The sequence below is a fragment of the Exophiala viscosa genome (genome assembly GCF_022695815.1).
Source record: "Exophiala viscosa unplaced genomic scaffold EDD37scaffold_1, whole genome shotgun sequence".
Lineage (NCBI taxonomy): Eukaryota > Fungi > Ascomycota > Eurotiomycetes > Chaetothyriales > Herpotrichiellaceae > Exophiala > Exophiala viscosa.
The window spans coordinates 3,866,848-3,885,959 of NW_026944353.1; the positions used below are offsets into that span (position 1 = coordinate 3,866,848).

Genomic DNA, 19,112 nt, shown 5'->3' on the forward strand with positions numbered 1-19,112 from the left:
TGATATCCCACCGCAGTGCCTGACCTTGACACTTTCTTTCCCCCTTAAGGGTCTACTCAGTCCCACGGGTCTCCATCACCATCACCATGTCCTTGATAGAACTCGCCACTGTGCGTCTCAAGCCGCATTATACCGTCCCGGTATCTCCATCCTTCACCGAAACTTGGAGTCACGCCCTCCATGACGTCTCTTCCGCGGCAGGTATCCCCTTCCACCTCTACCACTCCATAAACGATAAGTCGGTATACTACCTCCTCGGGGGCTGGCGCACGGGCGCCGATCACATCTCGTTCCTAAGCACCCCCGGCGCCGTCGACCTGGCGAAAGCAATAGGTCAATTCATGACCGTCGACATTGTCCGCCATATCTCCGGGGACATCGCCCCCTTCGGACCCAGAAGTGAACGCGAGTTCCTGAGGGTCAGTGTGTACAAAGTTCCTATCGCGCATGCAGGAAAGTGGGAGCGCGAGTGGATGCGCGACGGAGGAGCTGGGGGATGGGATGAGAGTGCGATGGTGCAGAAACAGCATGCTGCGTTCCGAAAGATGGGTGAAGTCACGGGTAGTGAGGGCGCCTTTGGAGGAACAGATGGTCAGACTTTCAAAACCTGGATTTGGATTGAAACCGCAAGAGACAAGACCAAGGAAAAAGCTGCTGAGCGCAGTGATGAGATTGAGACCGAGACTTTTGAAATGGAGTATGCCATTGGTTAAATAATCGGTTGTCTCTAGTATGCATTGCGGCGCTTTTCAAAAAGATTTGGTCAAAATTCGTAAACGCTTTTACCGCAAATATTTTGCCCTTTGCTTCGTTTTCTTTGGCAAATCCCAAATCGGAGCCGCAGCTCAAGTCGGGTTGAACACACGGCCGCATTGAAGGTTGTGACCATCTTGGTCTCAGTCGGCGCGAGGCCGGTCGTCCTATGCCATCATGTTCTGCGCTCTACAAGCGCGGCGTGCTTGAGCCATGTGCCCTGCAGCCTCGGATCGACCTGGGCGATCCTCCTCCTGCGAAGAAGCAGAGTCAGGAGCTGTACTCGCAGTGTGCGATTCAAGCTGCGGTGCGCTGATTGCAAAGGCCATCGCATCATGACGGAACTTTTTGGACTTTCTGGGGTTCTTCTTGAACGGCCCGTGGCGGTGGCGGAAGTGCTGTTCGAATCAAGGCTTCACTCAGTCAAGATCCATACCACCGTGTGTCGCGATCGCTTGAGGGCTGTTGAGGCGTTCGTAGTCGGCCCAGTTTTCCATAATGTTTCGTTGAGGTAATTGAATTGGCACGGAATCTGGTCCGGGAGTTCTCTCGGCGCGTAACACCACTTCACCCTCGAATTGCATGGGCTGCGCTTTCAAATTCCCTAAACAGCTTTCCCAAGTTCGCCCAACGAGTTTCCCCTCCAACAGGTCTTCGCTGAACAGAAAATAGCCTTCTTGAGATCCCACTAGGTAGGCATTCAGTCCCGAACTCTTGAGCAGTATCTGCGCGCCATGAATATATCGGGCATAATGATTTTCGAGATATCTGGCCCATCCTCTAGCCGCAGCTTGAATGGCTTCATCTTCCGACGAAACTTTGGTCCATCCGATGCCCAGAGCCATGGTAGCCTCGTCGAACTCTGGTCGATCCACAGCCGTCTTGGGCGGGCTCGCTGGCGCACTGACGACCGTAGTATCAATGGGAAACCGAATCGAGCTCTGGGACATTCTGGCGGACTTTCGGCTGGTAGGCATCTTGGGTCTAAAGTTGGCCGCTGCCACCTCGTGTTCAAACGCTTTTCTTTCTACCTTCTCTTCATACCAAGTACCGGTCTGGCTTTCTGCTGAGATTGCCATGCCGGTCTTGGGATTCAGTAGGATCATGCCTTCACCGTAGACCGGTTCTTCTTCTTCCGGAATGGGCGCGGGAGTTTGGACACCTGCAAAGTAGGAGCCGTCGGTTTCAGGGTCGAAAGCCATGTCGTCCCGCGATCGCTTCTTCGATGGGTTTGTGGATATGGGCGTCATACCATCGACGGGAGTCCAGGTAGTTGAGTGATGGGCATATGAGGTGGGGAGGGGTTCGTCTTGTTCCATGGCTCTGGGTGTATCGCTCGGGGTAGGGAGCTGGATCTGATCTAGGAGAGGGCCGGAAGACATATTGATGGTCGTATGAGGACAGGGTGAGGTCAAGATGTCCACAGCTCCGCGGGTCAATCTATAAGCCGATGATTCGCGACGTGTATATGTATGCGCCTGGATAGTAAACGGCAGAGGTGAAGGTGATTGAAGTCGCGAAGGGTGGTGGACGCGAAAGAGGCTAGGTAGTCATGGATAGATTCAATGGAGGGAAGAGAAAGGCGAGTGAAGAAGGAGAGAAGATGGGAGAACAGAAGCAGAGTCGCATTTCTTGGAAGCTGAACGGAAAGAAACAACAGGTAAGAGATGGACTCTGGGGAATGGATGGATGTAGCGGTGGAGGACGCAGAGGCAAAAGGGCAGCCGAATAGAGACGTCTGAGCGCGAAGCGGCATCATGGCAACGCACAGAGCCTGGGTATGGTTGACCATTTGGGAACCACGGATTGCCAGGAACGCAAGTGCTTGAGAGACGATCGAGACATGTCGATTGGTAGAGAGCAAGCTGCATGGCATGCATAAGCAGTAGGAAAAGGCGATCCACCACTTCAGCAGCATTCGTCCAAGGGGAAATGTTGTAAGTTAAGGCAAACAGCCATGTAAAGATGGAAAGCAGGGTCCAGCTTCCCGCTTTTTATTTATTGCTCCACAACATTCAATGGTTACGAATGGTCTGCCAGTGGTTCAATATCCAAGCGAGAAAAAGACAACGAACTATGAGTGTGGGGGATGACGCTCTAGGCACCGCAAGCAGCATGTCACAGATGCGCCCTGGCCCGCCACCACCTCCCATCAAGCCATCACCCAAAGAGGCCATTCACGACCGATAAACAGAAGAAGAAATATAATCACCATCATGTTTATTACAAGTATACCATATGCTAGTTCTTCTTTCTTTCTTTCAATCATTATCAAGTGCTAATTCAGCAAAGGCGCAGCTTCTGTATCTGACAACCACCTTCTCGGCATCCATACCAGCACACATTGTCCACTTTCTAATTTGCTGTCTTTACTGCGATACATCCAAACGCCTGAATGTACACAACATGTCATACTGTACACGCCATGGAAAGAAGTATCCCCGTGGGCGATAATAAGCCCTCGTTAGTATCGTGTGCGGAATCTTTCTCAAACGCTTGAACCAACACCCCTCGTGCTTGTGCTTGTAGTCTCGCGACCACCTGATAATCCATCTCTTCATCGACCCATTCCGCTGCTCAAGATCTTCTTCAGGTTATCGGTATGTTCAGGCGCATATGTAGGAGCCAGTCCGCCGAGCAGGATGAATAGCGTGAGCAAGACTGATCCGAAAATGACACCCTTTCGCAAAGCTGGTCGCTCTACGCCAAACTCCGACCATCTCCGGCCAGCTTGGCTCATGTATCCTTTGAGCTGCTCCGCGCCGAGTCTGTAGTACAACAGACCACCAAGAGCAACGCCGTATCCGAAAAATTGGGTCTTGGAGACCGGAGTACCCCAAATCGCCATTGAACACATGACAAGGAGAATGTCTTTGAGGATACCGCACAAGGTGAGGACGAGAGACGAAGTTTTGCCAATCTATCAAGAACAGTCAGCAAGTGCGCAAGTCCAACAGTGTTCAGCGCTTACCAGGAACACCACCGAGACATTGAGGAGGAATGCGACCATGGCATTAGCAATGAGCATGAAAATGCCCACATCGTAGATGTTCTTCATTGTCATTGAGGGAACTTCGAGGAACAAGGCAGTCACGCTGTTCATGACGGCACAGACGGGCGCAAAGTAGTACAGGGACACCAGAGGATCCATCTTGAACTCGGACGAGCTGAGCAGACGTTGGACAAGCACCAAGCGGGTGGCCTCGAAAGTGATACCACCAGCTTGGTACAAAAAGCCAGTCAAGTTGAACTCGATCTCTCCGTAGGATGCAATCACGACTCCGATAACAATGAATGAGACATTGCCCAGGGTCTTGAGACTCGGAGGTGCAACACCCATAGCCCAGGTGGTCAAGAGGACTGCCACAGGCATCGTTGCCTTATGTTATGTTAACCACAATTCCGGTCTCACTGGGTGGATAACCAACCTTCAACATTTGGATAAACGCAACACTGAGATAGAGGTATGCTTTATTGCCACAGATCAAGCTCAAGCTGAAGAAGAAACCGATTGGGAGAATTGCGCGGAGATAGACCCGACCGGTCATCTTGACGGCATTGCGGCCATCAAGGAGGGTGGTGGTCCTCGCCAGGATTTGGGTCATGACGGTCGAAAAAATCATGTGCCTGCATATGGAGTAAGTCAATTGATAACGTCGGGTGTTGGTTACTGGCGTACCATGCTGTCAAACTAATGGGGAATCCTATCAAAGAGTCAGTTGCTGCATCTTCACGAAATAATCATAGCTAAGCATACTGAATCCGAGAGTGTCCAAGAGCCACTTGTTGAACAAAATCACACCTCCACTGAATCCAATCCAGGTCCTGTGACACATGTCAGTTGACGACGCAGCCAAACATGTCGGAGTGAACGTACACAACGTAGACTGCAGGGTGAAGCGACGGCTGAGGAGGTGCAGGCTTCTCAGATGGTAGAGGGACGTTGGTGGTCGGGAGAATAGTAGCTGGCTCTGCAACTCTTGTCTGTTCACCCGACAAGCGGGCCTTCTTCTCAATGTCGCTCATGGCTGGTGACGAGTATGGGCTTCGGACAAGGGAATCTCGAAAGGAGAAGGGCCGGTTCGACCTGTTGAATGCTCTCGGCTGCAACGTGGTGGTGATGGGAGGTTAAGCAACCATGGAGCGAGTGACTGTGGGAATGGAATGAAAGCCGAGTATGCGCAGGGACGATGCGGCTGATGGAAGAAACAATGGTAAAGAAATCTGTTAACTTATCAGGGTTTCTCTGGGCCGCGCAACACGGGAGGTTTTGAAGGGCAAAGTCGGGTAAATTATTTCTGTATTGGAAAAAAGGGCCGTCCCTGTTTGAAGAACGGGGCACCCAGAAAGCCAGACCCAGCTCTGCCAACAAGCAACAGCTCCCACCATTTGCGCAGCAGATTGAGGCAACTATGCCGGAGGCATAAATGAGGATTCCCGCCAATGAAAACATTTAAATGACAATTAGCTTTCTCCACCACCGATTTCACCATCCGGCGCCACTATCGATTTGTCGGCATCATTGATTTCCACTTGTTCCAAACCAGCCATGCGTCCGGTCCGGTTTGTCTGAAAAAGAACACATCCATAGGTAAAATGCACGTTTAAGGAGCGTTGAGAAATAGGGAGCTGATCCGGATGGCTGATCCAGCACCTGGGAGCTGCATGTCGCATGAATGCTGAATCTTATATAGACCTATGAAAGGAGTGTCTCTGACCACAGGCTCAATGGCATTCCGACACGACATGGGGAAAGGCTGTTCCGCACGACGGATCTCCGTATCTGTCGTTTGGTGATCTAACACCCCGAGGACAAAGGCCATCATGCAGCTTCCCGCCCATGATGGCAGTCAGGAGATCCGGAGACCGCATGTCATGACCCCTAAATGCCGTGGAGGACATGTATAACTGCAGTTCATCTCTGGAGATTGTGACATTTTGAAGGCTTCCTCGTTGGCGTCCATATCCTGACACCGGATGGCTGTGCAAAAGGGGCACTAAAGCACCCGATCTGCAGGATCTATCATTTCGCCTATGATTGTGCCACCATGGTGGACTGAATCCGAGCAATTGAAGGAGGGGCGTATTTCGCCTAACTGCGACTTTTCAGGAGAGTGATCCAGACTCCGGCCCCTTACCAGGTGGTTTTATCTAATTAATGCAAGGCTGAAGGAGAAACCGCGATAAGCTAAATCTTAAGCCAACCACTAGGAAGAGATAGCTGTGCCAGGTGCTGAACGCGCTGAAATGGGCAATAATGCAGACTCGGAGTTGCAGAAATTGAAGGCGAGGTCCCCTGCCAAGCTCCTGTCTTACTTGCCTGCAAGTTCCCGCTTCTGGGGCCCGCAGGCGCAGTTGCGAGTCAACTTTTTTTGGGAGTGGGCCACCTAAATAGCTGCGGAGGAGACTCCGTGTTCAACATCGCCCACCGCGCAAGCAAGACCTCGACACCGCACCTTTCGATCGCCGTCTCTGCACATTGAGACAACTTGTGTTCAATCGTTGAGCTGTTCTCACAATCACATTCGCTTGAAGCTGTCCTCACAATGTCCCAAATGTATGCGCCTTCGTTAGCCCAAATGTTCATTGTCGCCCCCCACTAATTCAATGGACACAGTTCGGTCGACATTCTGGTCATTGGAGCCGGCCCCACGGGTCTTGGTGCTGCCAAACGACTTAATCAGATCGTATGTGGCCCTTGGATAAATGGTATCATTTGGGGATTCTAACAAGAATCGCAGAATGGCCCATCATGGCTGATCTTGGACTCGAACGAGATCCCTGGCGGTCTGGCCTCGACAGATGTGACCAAAGAAGGATTTGTATGGGCATCTCTGCTTCCACAAGGCACCAGCTGCTAACACTCAATCTAGCTCTACGATGTTGGTGGCCATGTCATCTTCTCCCACTACAAGTACTTCGACGATTGCATTGACGAGGCCTTGCCCAAAGAAGACGATTGGTACACCCACCAGAGAATCTCGTACGTGCGCTGCAAGGGACTATGGGTGCCATATCCTTTCCAGAACAATATTGCGATGTTGCCAAAAGAAGACCAAGTCAAGTGCATGGATGACCTGATTGACGCCGCTCTGCAAGCGAGAGTCGCAATCGACAAGCCCAAAACTTTCGATGAGTGGATTCTGCGCAACCAGGGTGTCGGATTGGCGGACCTCTTCATGAGGCCGTACAACTTCAAGGTCTGGGCTGTCCCAACAACAAAGGTATGCTTGAGGTGTTGACTAGTTTTGCGGCTCACTCTGACTCTGGCGCAGATGCAATGTGCATGGCTCGGTGAACGTGTGGCTGCTCCCAACGTCAAGGGCAATGTGCGAAACATCATTCTGAATCAGGCCGCTCCAAATTGGGGACCCAACGCCACCTTCAGATTCCCAGCCCGCGATGGAACTGGTGGTATCTGGATCGCTGTGGCCGACACACTCCCCAAGGAGAAGAAGCGCTTCGGCAAGAAGAACACTGTAAAGAAGGTGGAGGCAGACAAGAAACAAGTACTTCTGGAAGACGGCACTACAATCAAATATGAGAAGTTGATCAGCACCATGGCAGTGGACGCACTCGTGGAGTCAATGGAGGACGAGACGCTCATCAAGCTGTCCAAAGATCTTTTCTACAGCAGCACCCACGTCATTGGTGTCGGCATCCGTGGCACTCGCCCGGACCGGATTGGCGACAAGTGCTGGCTCTACTTCCCCGAGGACGATTGCCCATTCTACCGAGCCACCATCTTCTCCAATTACTCACCCTACAACCAGCCACAAGAGGATGTCAAGCTGCCTACTCTCCAATTGGCCAATGGATCCCGCCGGCAGAGCATGCAGGCCAAGGGAGGACCATACTGGTCGATCATGTTGGAAGTCTCCGAGTCAAGCATGAAACCTGTAGACCAGGAGAACTTGATGAAGGACTGTATTCAGGGGTTGATCAACACTGATATGCTCAAGCCGGAAGACGAGATCGTGTCAACCTACCACCGACGATTCGATCACGGATACCCGACTCCGTCGCTCGAGCGTGAAGGAGTCCTCAAGGAGCTGCTCCCAGCTTTGGAAGCCAAGGACATCTGGAGTCGAGGACGATTCGGTTCATGGAGATATGAGGTTGGTAACCAAGACCACTCGTTTATGTTGGGTGTGGAGGCCGCCGATCACCTCGTCAACGGCTCCGTGGAACTTACGCTCAATTACCCCGACTTTGTCAACGGACGTCAAAACAAGGAACGAAGACTTGTTGAAGGAGCCCAGGTGTTCGGCAAAGAGAAGAAGGCCACCAACGGAAACGTGGTGGTTGGCCGACGCATGACGGGCGGAAAGACCGAGCTGGGTGGACGTGCGGAGACCGCTGGCAAGGAATCCTTGAATGGCGATGCTCGCACAGCTACTGCAGGCAAGGACGGCAACTCGAGAGTTCTGAACCGACAATGGTAAGGGGAAGACAAGACCTTGGAAAGAGGAAAGATGAACATGGTTATGGTTTGAGCGAACTGTGGGCGGCGTGCTGGATGTCATGGTGATGGAGTACACTATTTTGTCGGTGCTGGTCGAATACGGGACTTGATACACATTTCTGCAAAAATCAGTTATTAGACGGCGGCATTTGGGTTTCTCGGTAGATCAAGGGAAATGGGAAGGTTTAGGTATCCAAGAAATGCTGTTTGACCTAGTCAATTCCCTGGTTTTGGTAAGATATGGTCTACATTGTGAAGATAGAATAACCCTGATTCGAAACACCTTCTCCACTGTGCTGACTGAAGAGTGAAATGCGGGGAGAACTAAAATAGACGATGGCGCCTTTCACTTGATAGATCTTGCACCTGGGTACGCGCCAATGATCAGGATCGAAAAATGAGATTGATCAGGTGGTACCGAGGTCTAGATGCAGGACTTGCTCGCTTTTGCCGTGCCTTGACATGAAAAGAGCAGACTGAGGACGTTTGCCAAAAGGAAATATACATCATTGGGAGGAGAAATGACGGGACGACGAGGTCCACGTGAGGATGTGCAATTTTTCTGACCCTTGCGGAGTTGGACAGAATCCCAGATGCGAGTTAGTGCTAAACCGAGGACACCGTAGATGTGGTCTCAGGTATCGTGCTCATGTGGACATGGATTGCGCAATATGATGATCCCAAGGTAAATGTCTCCACGAGGGCGACGACGAGATCAAGATACTCGGTATGTTCCTCTATTTACGACGACAGCAAAGAGGCATCGATCGAGGATCAAAGACAAAGGCCTCAATATAACGTCACTGCGGTGTAGTTGTGGTGGGCTTTTTTCTTGCGGTGGCTCCTTTGGTTCCTGAAAAATGCAGCCCATCGACCAATAATCAAGAGTCCTTAGGCCTAAGCGCAACAAATTGCTCACTACTGACTCGCTGTCATTGGGGGCACGGCTACTTGGACCATACAAAGTCCCAGTCGGCAAAGCTGAACTGCATCATCGTCGAATGAATGCGTCTCACTGCTCCTGCGCCTGCGCCATTGCGGCTTCCCAGTCTTTGCACCTGCGTCTGTGTCTTTGACTTAATAACCTGTCCATCGACGCCATCAATTTCTTCTACTGAAGTCAAGTCTTCTCCAACAGAAATCCTATTTCCGCGCTCACCAACACCAGACATCGAACATCTCTGACTCGATTCCTCCTGTTTTGCATTTCTCTCCGGCCGTTATCTCCTCCCCCTACTTACGACGACACCGCATCTCAGTCACACGCATTCTGCCATATTACCTGTTTGCAGCTTTCGATTGCTGTCTTCGATTCCTTTATATCAGTTCTCCAATCGGTACGTAGCTTCCCCAATCGATAAAGGTCCTCCTTGTAGACCTGCAGATCAACTCAAATCGCAGCACCGTCCTGCTCCTGGGGCGGTGAGCGGGGTTTCCTGCCCATTCTATGGCTTTGCTCGATAATCGGCTCCTTGTTTGCAACATTGTCATGATCAAACGCTAACTAGGTCTTTTTCCAGCCGACATTAAGCATTTGTTTGCCCATCATGTCGGCCCAAATAGCTCCCACGATTCCTCCTCGACCGACTCGAGCCCAACAAGCAGCGGGCGCTCAAGGTGCCAGCAGACTGCCCGAAATGCCTCCTCGTCCTATCAACAAACGTCTCGAACGCTCAGTCTCCCCCGGAAACTTTCCTCGTTCGCCGTTGAATGAGCCATGGAGCGGCAATATCTCTCGTCAGAAGACCAACGAACAGGTCGATGCCCTGCCCCGTCGTCCCAGCGTCCAGAATTTACCCTCGATCGGACAAGAAGGAATGGAATATGCCGATATTATGAACATGCAGACCAACCTGCAGCCTCCGAGTTCCTCAATCGCTGCGGACGCAGCCGCCCAAACCAGAAACATTGCCCAAGATTTGAAGTTGCACGCTCCTAAGCCGTCTCTGCCGAAGTCGAGTGCGACAGCCCAGGTACAAGCTGTTACCAGGACCGACTCTTCTCAAGCTGCTCACCTCGGGTTTGGGAAACCTGCCACACCCTCTCAAGACGAAGGTGAAGGACTTCAGCGGATTCGCACGCGGACAAGTTTCTCCCGTCCCTCCTCGACCGTTGACGGTGAACGTCGTCCTTCCATGCACTCCGAAGAGACTGGCCCTGCCGAAATCGGTATCCGTGTCCCGATTAATCCTTTATTGGGAGACGTGCAAGCCCCTTCTCCCGGACCCGGTATGAGCCCAAGCAATACGGGAACCAACGGTGACAGGAGGCGTTCTGTTCACTCTCGATCAAGAAGTGCTGTAGATATGCTTCCTCCCGGCAGTTATGGCCTACACGGCCATGGTCTTCTTCCCCAAGACCAATTCGAAAAAGAGTGGTATGCAAAACATCCAGAGGCAGCCCAGAATGAAGAGACCTCTGGTCATGGGGTCTACGAGAGTATTGGAAGCGGCCGTGGCAGCTTTGCACTAAGTAGTGACGATCTTAACAAAATCGTCCGGCAAACGGCCAGTCGTGGTGCAGGTTTTGGTAAGTACTACACAACTCAATTTGGGCCACGGCTTACTGATCCATGTAGGGACGTCGACGTATTCCTCAGTACCTGATGAACAGATCGCGTATGGAGCAACTGATGTTTACGCCTCTCGCTCCCAGGCCAACACTCCAAACAGTCTGGCCAAGACTCTCACCAACAGTTCGCAGCCAGTGGCCGAGTCGCCCTTGAGGAAGACAAGTTTCCCCGCCGATGGAACCATTCCTGCCCAAGTCCGGCGCACAGGAAGGCTCTCAGCCTCTCGAGGCTCTGATGACCACGATGCCGTGGAAAGTGAGTCAGAGCACGAAGTTTCAATCCAGCCAAGTCGCCGCTTCAACAAAGTCACTGGTGGTCAAGAGACTATGAACGAAACTGTAGACGCTAAACCTTATGTCACCCATGCTGATGCAGAGGGTGACTATGTCAACGAGCACGGTTACACCGTCCCTATCTTGGCTGCTGACGAGGTTGCCCACTCAGCTGGACATGAACATTTGCAGCCTGCCGTCAATCCCAGGGCCGAGCGTCGCGAAAGCGTGTACGAAGAAGCCTACCGAAGTGGTGATGCAACTCCGTCATCGCGGCCCTCAAGTAGACCTAGCAGTGTCTATGGTTTACACAGTGCCTCCAACACACTCTCCAGGTTCGTTTCACGCCACGACGACGAGCGTGAGCATCTGCACACACCGCTGGAAGACGTTGAGGAATACGAGCCCCTGTTCCCGGAAGACGATGACAAGGCGCCTCTGAGTCATGCTGAAAGATTCAAACAAAGACCCAATTCCCTCAGACAGCGCTTCCCCAGCCAGGATATCTGGGAAGATACTCCAAGCAGTCACTACCACTCCGCTGAAGTATCGACGCCAGATCTTCCAGCGCAGGTTGAGAAACCTGCCACCAAGACATTCGAAACGCCCGAACAAGAAGCTGCGCGAAAAGAAGAGCCATCTGAAGAAGAACGGAAGAAGCTCATTCCGAGGGAGGAGCGACTGGCTAAGTCTCGTTTCGCTCCCCATCTTCGTGATGACATGCCCACGAGACCTGGCTTGACGCCCAGATTCCCTAGCTCTGACATTTGGGAGGATAGTCCTGATAGTCATCAACTCGTCACCACTGTCAGTACTCCCCAAGAGGATAACGAGCCGGACAGTCCGGTGGATGTTCCTGTAAAGCCATTCGTGCCGCCACGCCCTGCAGGTAAGAGCAGATTAGGTGAAGGAGCTTCAACAGCACAAGTCGCGCCTAGCATTCCTGCACGACCCCAGAAGGGGGGGATTGAAAAAGAGGGAACAACATCCCCCACTGAATTGAAGAAAGTCCCAAGCATACCTGACAAGCCCAAACCTCAGGTCCCAGCACGGCCAGGCAAAAAGGCACCTGGAGAAACTCTCAGTAAAACCATCTCCGGAGACTCTGCTGGCCCATCAGAACATGAAAAGACCTCACCTCCAGTTGCCAAGGTAAAACCTCAGATCCCAGCCCGACCTGCCGCAGGCAGTAAAATCGCCAACCTGCGAGGGAACTTCATGAACGATCTCAATCAAAAGCTTGGCCTCGGGCCACCTAAAGAGAAGGAACCAGAACCTGTCGTTGAAGAAGCAAAGCCATTAGAGGATGCACGAAAAGGCAGAGCCAGAGGCCCTCAAAGGAGAGCACCAGCAAAGTCTCCTGCAGCTCCGGCCAAATCTAGTGGTTTTGCAATCTCTTCACTGCGGTCTTTGTGGACCATCGATGATGAGGACGAGCTAAATATTGGGTCATCCGCAGCGCCAGAGGCTACGTCAGAGTTAGAGGACGCCCCTGCCGCAGTTGGACTTTCGGACGACAAGGCAGCGCAAATTGAAAACTCCACTCCAGCAGATGCGCCACTGCCAAAGATCATTCAGACGTCGGATCATGCAAGCACAGAGGCTGCAGCTTTTGCGGAAGACGTCGCCGAACCTACACTCGGTACGCCTGGAGAGGAAAAGTCGAATCCTCTGAGTCACCAGCCTTCTGGTGAGGAGGTTGAACAGCTGTCGAAGGAGACGACAGCCAGCAGTGGCCAAGCTTCTGGGCCGGAGTTGGAGAGAGAAGAACCTAACCCGGATACCGATGCCATTCCTGCCAGTCAACAAACAACTGCGAGTACCCACGAAGAGTCTTCCTTGGAGAAGATGCCCAAGCGGGAAGCAGCTTCAATCGAGGAACCTCGTGGCACGAAGCTGCCGGAAGGAGAGCCGGGTCAGGCCAGTGCCCAAGAGGTGTAGGCTGGACGGAAACCGTGTCGGGTAGAAGATCTATGACAGGGCTAGATATGAGATCATCAGGTGTCTACTGGTGTGAGGCTTAGAAGTAGAGAAAACAATGAGATCTAGGTACCGGTTGAGAAGGAATAAGTATTCTTGTTCAATTGCCTCGATGTGTGAGAAGTGCCACTCCATGAGTTTTCATCAATCCGTCCTCGTCTGTCCAAACCTGCTACAAGCGCAACTCCCATCCAATTCACTCAAACATGTCGTCAAAGTCCGCCGCCCTAGGGCGGGCTTTGCGCCCCTGAGGAACTGGAGGAGTAGGCTGCGATGTGGGGGCTGCGGCGCCCTTTTCGACGATTGCTTGATGCGGAGCCTCTAAAGCACTCGTTTGGCCCTGCGCATCAGTAAGAGCGGGCCTTTCAGATTCACCAGGCGGGGGGTCCGACGCTGGTTGGTCCCCTTCTTCATCACTGCTATCTACCATTGGCACGCCATCAATGTTCTCGTCAGTATACCTGTCGTCGTCATCTTCATCATCATTCATCGGCATCCCATCCATATCGACGTCACCATCAGCGTCTTTCTCGGGGATCGCGGACGTGAATGTCTGCACGTCGTCGACACTCCGCCACCGGCTGACGGGTGCTTTGTCTTTCTCGGTCTTTTCGGCGTCACGCACCGCCTGCTCCTGTCGTTGCTGTTCTGCTACTTCCGCAGCCGTGAGCGGCGGGTGTAGAAAGCCTTCGACGAACGACTCGTGCGTTGGGCCTGGGAAGACGCACCAACCTTCCCACAGCGACAGAATGGTTTGGACGCTGCGACGCCACTTGTCGGCTTTGAGTTTGCCCCAATTCATGTCCCGTGGGCGGCGGCCTAGGGTGGGAAAGACGGTCTGACTGCGGAGTTGGGATTCGAAGAGCGAGCGGTAGCGCCAGGCGTGACGGACACCGGCGGATGCTGAGGACGAGAGGATGTCGGATATTATGTATAGGCCTACTAGGGAGGCTGGGGTGGTGTCTTGAGGCCCAACGTCGGTGCTGTTGGGTTTCTCGCTGTCGTTATTGGGGTTCGTGTTCGGAGTATTTGTTGCCTCGTTGTGGTCTGACTGGTCATCGTCGGGCGTGGCTGTAGGTTTTGGTTTGTTTACGTTGTAGCAGAACGGTCTGGTGACGTTGCGCGTAATTAGGGCTGCGACTTCTTCTGCCCCGGCGCCGGCGTGTTCAATGGCGAAAGCGGTAATACGTGCGACATCACCTTTGCGGAGTTTGGCGTTGGATTCAGGAAGGCGGCTGAGGAGGTGGACGAGCTTAGTCTTCGCAAGGGGGTTGAGGTAACCCACGCCGTCGGTATCTGGAGGCGCGTCTGGAGGTGCTCCGCCCACCTTTTGGTGATCGCGGTATCGTCGTGCAATACCACCGCCTTCTTCGGCGTCTTCTTCGTCAGAAGAATTGTAGTCTTCATCACTTATGAATTCCTCGATTTTCGTCGTGTATTCGAACTTGAGGTTGTCTTCGGGCGGAGTCCAGATGCTCTGTCCTTCGAAGATGGTGTCGCCTTGCGGACGCATTCCGTAGCCGGATGGGAGGTTTCGCCTACGAGACTTGGATCTGGTGAGGATTTCCCAAAGCCGCCAGCGGTAGTATACGGCGCCAGTGGATCGGGAGTCCCAGAGCCATGCCCATTGTTCGTCGCGCTGGATCTCAGGGCGGGACATTAACAAGGCTTCAAACTCGGGACCGTATGTCAGCAGGGACTCGAGGGTTCTGTGAATGAGCCGCAGCTGTTTCAGATCATTGGGTGTCTGGACCGTTACTTGGGTGGGCGGGAGGCTGGACCTCTGCCCGTATGGCGTAGATGAAGTGTATGATGCAGGTGGGGCAAAGCGACCTGGTCCCTGGCCGGGCGGAGGAGCTCGTGAGAGTGAGGTATGCTGAATGACCGGTTTAGCACCAAATGGGAGGTTATTTAGATTGGCAGAGGGGACGTTGACCGGACCAGAACCTGTCAAGACGGCGGAGGAGAGATGACGGGATATGGAGAGATTGAAGCCGAGACCTAGATATTTGTTCTGTAGCTGCGATACGACAGTGTCGATGTCTGCGGCGGGAGTTTCGGCGGCAAGTGTGACAATTGCTGATATGGATTTTCGATCACTTGTTCCAGGGGCCGTGGGCAGCAGGCGGACATTGTCGACGGTTAATGGAGACGGCGCGAATAGACCCTTGATGATCGCAGCAGATGTACCCGGTGGTAGAGACGAGAGATGTAATGTTGGTTTGGCCGCTGCTTTCAGCTCGTCGGTATCCTTGCCTTCCTCTTCTTCAGTAGCAAATGCGCCTGTGTCCCGCTTGTGGACTCGGTCCCTCTCTTCGCTGTAGGAGAGCACTCTGTCTCTGCGATCTCTGTCACGGTCGCGGTCGCGTGCGCCCGCAAAGTCATCGTACTCTCGCTTCTTCGCAAAGCTCGACGATGGTCCTAGACTGCCTGGCCCATTTCTCCCTAGCGAAGGACTCGGCCCTAGGCTGCCAGGGCCACTCTTTAAGCCTGAACTTGTGAAATGTCTCTTTCCAGGCGCAGGCCCGAAACTGCTGTTGCTAGCAGTACCACCTCCTACGAAGCCACTGCGTTTCGCAGGGAAGCTGTTCGAGCCTCCATCGTCGTCAAAGCTCTTAACAAAGTCCTCGAGCGCAGCAGCGGTCTCGGCCTTTTCTCGAGCCTTTTTGGCTTCCGCGTCGGCTTTCTGACGCTCGAAGATAGATTTCTTCGTTGGGGCGGCAAGTTTGGAGGATACGTTAGGATCCCCGGGAGTCATTGCAAGGATGTAGGCTCTACCATCTCGATCGAAAGAAGTGTCAGGTATTCCACTCGAGAGTCATCGCGCATGAAAGCAAGTTGGTCGTATGGCAAGTATTTAGAATCGACCATCATCCGAAGATGACCCGACTCAGGACCTAGAGACGTGACAATGGTGAGTACCAAGGTGAATTAAAGTAGCAATCATGAGCAGCCAGATTAGGACATTCTCCCACGCTGTTTTCAACACCTCATTCAATTCACTAAGGTAATCTCATCAACACAATCCTCTAATGCTGCTGGATATGACCTACATTCGCCGCCGGATAGGACGCAGTGATACATGCGCTCATGTTCAATTTATCACTGTCACACGTCAAGATTTGGGGGCGAGCCTCGCGGAGGCACTGGAAAGTCCACTAACTTAGCGTGGTGGAATTCCGACGGCCCTGGGGAAAGCTTGAGGCAGTATCATTACTAATGCATCAGATACTCAGGCGCCCGAAGAGTCAGACCAAGGTTTGCGAAATAGCGTTCACTACGCTGAGGCTATGGCTTCACCCACCACATCACAATTGACAACCGTTTGTTCTGCAGTCGTGTAATGGTCCACAGCATGCTCGTTCATCACAGTTCTGCTCGACGAAAAGCATGTACCGAGTGTGTACGCGTCAAGCGGAGATGCGACCTCGTGGTTCCAGCCTGTACTCGATGTAATACTCGGGGGTTGGATTGTCAATATGTCGGTCATCCTTAACATGCTCAGGCGCTCGTTGATGCTGAACAGTACAGATATCTTTCTCTAAGCGGCTTGCTGAGGATCAGATTGGCGCTGTCACACCTGTGGCCCGGCCCATGAAGGAGCAATGTACACTACTGTCGGACCCCGGGAGCATTGTCTCTAGCAGTCCACGTTCTCCATGGCAAGGTACAACCTTCAGCACTGTCGACTTTCCGGAGCTGGCCCCCATCACCAAAGATCAGGTTGACTTCTGCACCACCCAATTCCAGTCCTGCATTGCACAGCTGGTCCAAGGGGTCAATCTACCGTTTATCCACCACACTTCGTATAAAGACACCGTACCATGCCTTTATCAAGACCTCGTTGGTGTCAGCGCTATGTACTGTCAAAGAACTCCTGAGAACCTACCGGTTGTGTTCGCAATCTTGGACGACAATATTTCCAGGCTCATTGCGAAGTCGTCCAGCTGGGGCCCTGAGGAACTTTTGTTGGGTACACAGGCGCTTATCGTGTATCAAATCATCCGGTTGTTTGATGGAGACATTCGCCAGCGTGCTAATGCAGAGAGGCAATCAGTCCTGCTTGAGACCTGGACAAGTCAGCTGCAAGCAGCACTTAATACGTTTCAGAACACTTTCCAGCTTGAGAGCCCAACACACCGGTGGTGGGTGCTGCTGGAAAGCGCTCGGAGAACTCTGCTAGTGTCTGTCATGTTACAAGCATTGTACTCACTTCTCAGAGATGGGATCTGCACTTCGGTACCTTACATGGCAACTTTACCAGTCTCTCTTGATGGAGCTTTATGGGGCATGTCCACAGAAGATTGGCACAAGACTGCTCTGGGTGCTGAAGGCGACCCGGTGACCTACCGCGAGTTCGTGGCCAAATGGGTCGACGGAGCTCCGCTGCAGATCGAGGCATACGAAACAATTCTTTTGGTCGCTTGCAAGCACAATGCACAACGCATGTCTTTTAAAGCCTCATCATAGCAGGGTCCCTTTGCTGTGGCACAACTTAACCTATTGCTCACATGCACCGCGACACTCGCGAGGCTGAGCACGAGGCTAAGGACCCACTCCTGGTGGAATTCCACTTCCCAAGCTGGCATGAGCGAAAAGGGCTTCGGTGAGGCCGGACAATCTCAAGAGACGAATGTCCTGCAAGAGTGATCCTTAGCAATCAAAACGCCTCGCAGTCGACTTGGGCATGGTATATAAACCCCGATCAGACCCCCTCCAACTCGAAAATCAACAGCTCTAAACGATACGGCCGCTTAACTTCTACTCTCCAATCTCTAACAATCTGACATTCTACAACCATGGCTTTGGCTTACAAGATCAACATTGTGGACGATTCTCATTCGCACCTGTCTCCCACCATATTCCAGAATCTCTCCGTAAAAGAGGTGCCAATCCCGGAACCTGGACCTGGCTCCGTCCTGGTTCGAATCCGCGCGGCCGCTCTCAATTTCCGCGACCTCTTGTGTGTTGCAGATTCGCCCCTCTATCCCGTACATACGGTTCCCGGACTTGTACCTTGTTCTGACGGCGCCGGCGAGATCGTCAAAGCAGGTTCGGGCAGCCAATGGCAGGATAATGTTGGAGCTGCGGTGATCGTGGTACCCCAGGGAGACTGGCTTGACGGTGACGTGAGTGTGCTCCGTGCGGATAAAGTTCTGGGCGCAGGAGACAACAATGGGACCTTGTCACAGTATATGGCCGTCCCGGATGCGTGCATTGTGCCTGCACCAAAGAACCTCTCCGTTGAAGAGGCAGCAGCACTGGTTTCCACAGCCGGGACCGCGATCAATGTCTTGCAAAGCATACCCATCAAAAAAGGCACAACGGTAGTGACTCAGGGCACAGGCGGTGTGAGCTGTGCCGTCATTCAGTATGCAGCTGCCCTGGGAGCGCGGGTCATCGCAACATCCTCGACGTCTGAAAAGCTTCAAATTGCAAAAGTATTGGGCGCATCGGAGTTGATCAACTATCGGACAACTCCCGATTGGGCTGATGAGGTGCTGCGCCTCACTGATGGAAAGGGCGCCGATCTAGTGTGCGATGTGGCGGGTTGGGGCACACTTGAAGCATCAGTGAAAGCTTTGAAGCTGGGAGGAACAGCATGCGTGGTAGGCATGCTGACACCGCCGCAACCAGTCGAGCTCTTGATGCCACTCATTCTTGGGGCCAAGACACGTAAGTCTTCAGGGGTAGCATGCTCTGTTTGTGGAAAACTGCTAACATGCTACTTACAGTACGAGGCATCCTCGTCTACAGCAAGGCCATGCTTGAAAAGGCCGTCAAGCTGGCCGAGGAGCACGACTTGCACCCCCACATCGAGGAGGTCTTTGCATGGGAGGATGCGCCCAAGGCTTTCGAGCGGCTTAGAAAGCAAGGCTTTGTGGGCAAGGTTGTTGTCCGTGTCTGATTATGCCTTAGAAAAGCAAAGAGTCTGGGGCCCATAGATACATGAAATGGCGGAAATGTACATCTAAAAACGGACAACGCGACTCACCATCGCACACCAAATAGCGAAGTCTTCCGGCAAACCCTCTTCAACTGCAGTTTGACAACTTCAAAGCTTGCCAGG

At 52.7% G+C, this 19,112-nt stretch overlaps 8 protein-coding genes across 8 annotated transcripts; 5 read left to right on the forward strand and 3 right to left on the reverse strand.

Annotated features, from left to right (window-relative positions):
- Positions 1 to 86: 86 nt before the first annotated feature.
- On the forward strand, positions 87 to 713 carry EDD37DRAFT_645638 (uncharacterized protein; the record flags this gene model as incomplete). Its single annotated transcript, XM_062817650.1, has 1 exon — positions 87 to 713. The coding sequence occupies one exon, from the start codon at positions 87 to 89 to the stop codon at positions 711 to 713; it is 627 nt and encodes a 208-aa protein (XP_062675793.1).
- Positions 714 to 942: 229 nt separating this feature from the next.
- On the reverse strand, positions 943 to 2,225 carry EDD37DRAFT_74788 (uncharacterized protein). Its single transcript, XM_062820231.1, has one exon. The coding sequence runs from the start codon at positions 2,133 to 2,135 to the stop codon at positions 1,173 to 1,175; it is 963 nt and encodes a 320-aa protein (XP_062675794.1). The 5' UTR covers positions 2,136 to 2,225; the 3' UTR covers positions 943 to 1,172.
- Positions 2,226 to 3,258: 1,033 nt separating this feature from the next.
- Positions 3,259 to 5,089, reverse strand: EDD37DRAFT_74919 (triose-phosphate transporter family-domain-containing protein). Its single transcript, XM_062820233.1, has 6 exons — positions 4,631 to 5,089; positions 4,511 to 4,578; positions 4,433 to 4,457; positions 4,182 to 4,380; positions 3,725 to 4,132; positions 3,259 to 3,673 (listed from the first exon to the last, which is right to left on the reverse strand). The coding sequence occupies exons 1-6, from the start codon at positions 4,777 to 4,779 to the stop codon at positions 3,311 to 3,313; spliced, it is 1,212 nt and encodes a 403-aa protein (XP_062675795.1). The 5' UTR covers positions 4,780 to 5,089; the 3' UTR covers positions 3,259 to 3,310.
- A 939-nt stretch (positions 5,090 to 6,028) lies between these two features.
- Positions 6,029 to 8,553, forward strand: EDD37DRAFT_74849 (UDP-galactopyranose mutase). The gene is made up of 5 exons (XM_062820232.1): positions 6,029 to 6,312; positions 6,367 to 6,440; positions 6,495 to 6,575; positions 6,627 to 6,977; positions 7,029 to 8,553. The coding sequence occupies exons 1-5, from the start codon at positions 6,300 to 6,302 to the stop codon at positions 8,196 to 8,198; spliced, it is 1,689 nt and encodes a 562-aa protein (XP_062675796.1). The 5' UTR covers positions 6,029 to 6,299; the 3' UTR covers positions 8,199 to 8,553.
- A 979-nt stretch (positions 8,554 to 9,532) lies between these two features.
- Positions 9,533 to 13,121, forward strand: EDD37DRAFT_74996 (uncharacterized protein). The gene is made up of 3 exons (XM_062820234.1): positions 9,533 to 9,640; positions 9,739 to 10,747; positions 10,797 to 13,121. Exons 2-3 carry the CDS (start codon positions 9,766 to 9,768, stop codon positions 13,001 to 13,003), a joined length of 3,189 nt encoding a protein of 1,062 aa, XP_062675797.1. The 5' UTR covers positions 9,533 to 9,640; positions 9,739 to 9,765; the 3' UTR covers positions 13,004 to 13,121.
- A 13-nt stretch (positions 13,122 to 13,134) lies between these two features.
- On the reverse strand, positions 13,135 to 15,870 carry EDD37DRAFT_690495 (uncharacterized protein). Its single transcript, XM_062819997.1, has one exon. The coding sequence runs from the start codon at positions 15,798 to 15,800 to the stop codon at positions 13,239 to 13,241; it is 2,562 nt and encodes an 853-aa protein (XP_062675798.1). The 5' UTR covers positions 15,801 to 15,870; the 3' UTR covers positions 13,135 to 13,238.
- Positions 15,871 to 16,297: 427 nt separating this feature from the next.
- EDD37DRAFT_75124 (uncharacterized protein) lies at positions 16,298 to 17,677 on the forward strand. Its single transcript, XM_062820236.1, has 2 exons — positions 16,298 to 16,523; positions 16,574 to 17,677. Exons 1-2 carry the CDS (start codon positions 16,386 to 16,388, stop codon positions 17,510 to 17,512), a joined length of 1,077 nt encoding a protein of 358 aa, XP_062675799.1. The 5' UTR covers positions 16,298 to 16,385; the 3' UTR covers positions 17,513 to 17,677.
- Positions 17,678 to 17,841: 164 nt separating this feature from the next.
- EDD37DRAFT_645645 (putative zinc-type alcohol dehydrogenase-like protein) lies at positions 17,842 to 18,950 on the forward strand (the record flags this gene model as incomplete). The annotated part of the gene is made up of 2 exons (XM_062817651.1): positions 17,842 to 18,718; positions 18,778 to 18,950. 2 exons carry the CDS (start codon positions 17,842 to 17,844, stop codon positions 18,948 to 18,950), a joined length of 1,050 nt encoding a protein of 349 aa, XP_062675800.1.
- Positions 18,951 to 19,112: the final 162 nt, after the last annotated feature.

Excerpts from the sequence above, each read along its gene's own strand:
- EDD37DRAFT_74788 (XM_062820231.1), bottom strand. The coding sequence starts at position 2,135 with ATGTCTTCCGGCCCTCTCCTAGATCAGATCCAGCTCCCTACCCCGAGC.
- EDD37DRAFT_74919 (XM_062820233.1), bottom strand. The coding sequence starts at position 4,779 with ATGAGCGACATTGAGAAGAAGGCCCGCTTGTCGGGTGAACAGACAAGA. Across the intron at positions 4,579-4,630 it reads CACCCTGCAGTCTACGTTGT|GACCTGGATTGGATTCAGTG; the intron begins GTACGTTCACTC and ends CATGTGTCACAG. Across the intron at positions 4,133-4,181 it reads CGTTTATCCAAATGTTGAAG|GCAACGATGCCTGTGGCAGT; the intron begins GTTGGTTATCCA and ends ACATAACATAAG.
- EDD37DRAFT_74849 (XM_062820232.1), top strand. Across the intron at positions 6,441-6,494 it reads CCAAACGACTTAATCAGATC|AATGGCCCATCATGGCTGAT; the intron begins GTATGTGGCCCT and ends CAAGAATCGCAG. Across the intron at positions 6,576-6,626 it reads ATGTGACCAAAGAAGGATTT|CTCTACGATGTTGGTGGCCA; the intron begins GTATGGGCATCT and ends CACTCAATCTAG.
- EDD37DRAFT_690495 (XM_062819997.1), bottom strand. The coding sequence starts at position 15,800 with ATGACTCCCGGGGATCCTAACGTATCCTCCAAACTTGCCGCCCCAACG.
- EDD37DRAFT_75124 (XM_062820236.1), top strand. The coding sequence starts at position 16,386 with ATGGTCCACAGCATGCTCGTTCATCACAGTTCTGCTCGACGAAAAGCA. Across the intron at positions 16,524-16,573 it reads GGGGGTTGGATTGTCAATAT|ATATCTTTCTCTAAGCGGCT; the intron begins GTCGGTCATCCT and ends TGAACAGTACAG.
- EDD37DRAFT_74996 (XM_062820234.1), top strand. The coding sequence starts at position 9,766 with ATGTCGGCCCAAATAGCTCCCACGATTCCTCCTCGACCGACTCGAGCC. Across the intron at positions 10,748-10,796 it reads CAGTCGTGGTGCAGGTTTTG|GGACGTCGACGTATTCCTCA; the intron begins GTAAGTACTACA and ends TGATCCATGTAG.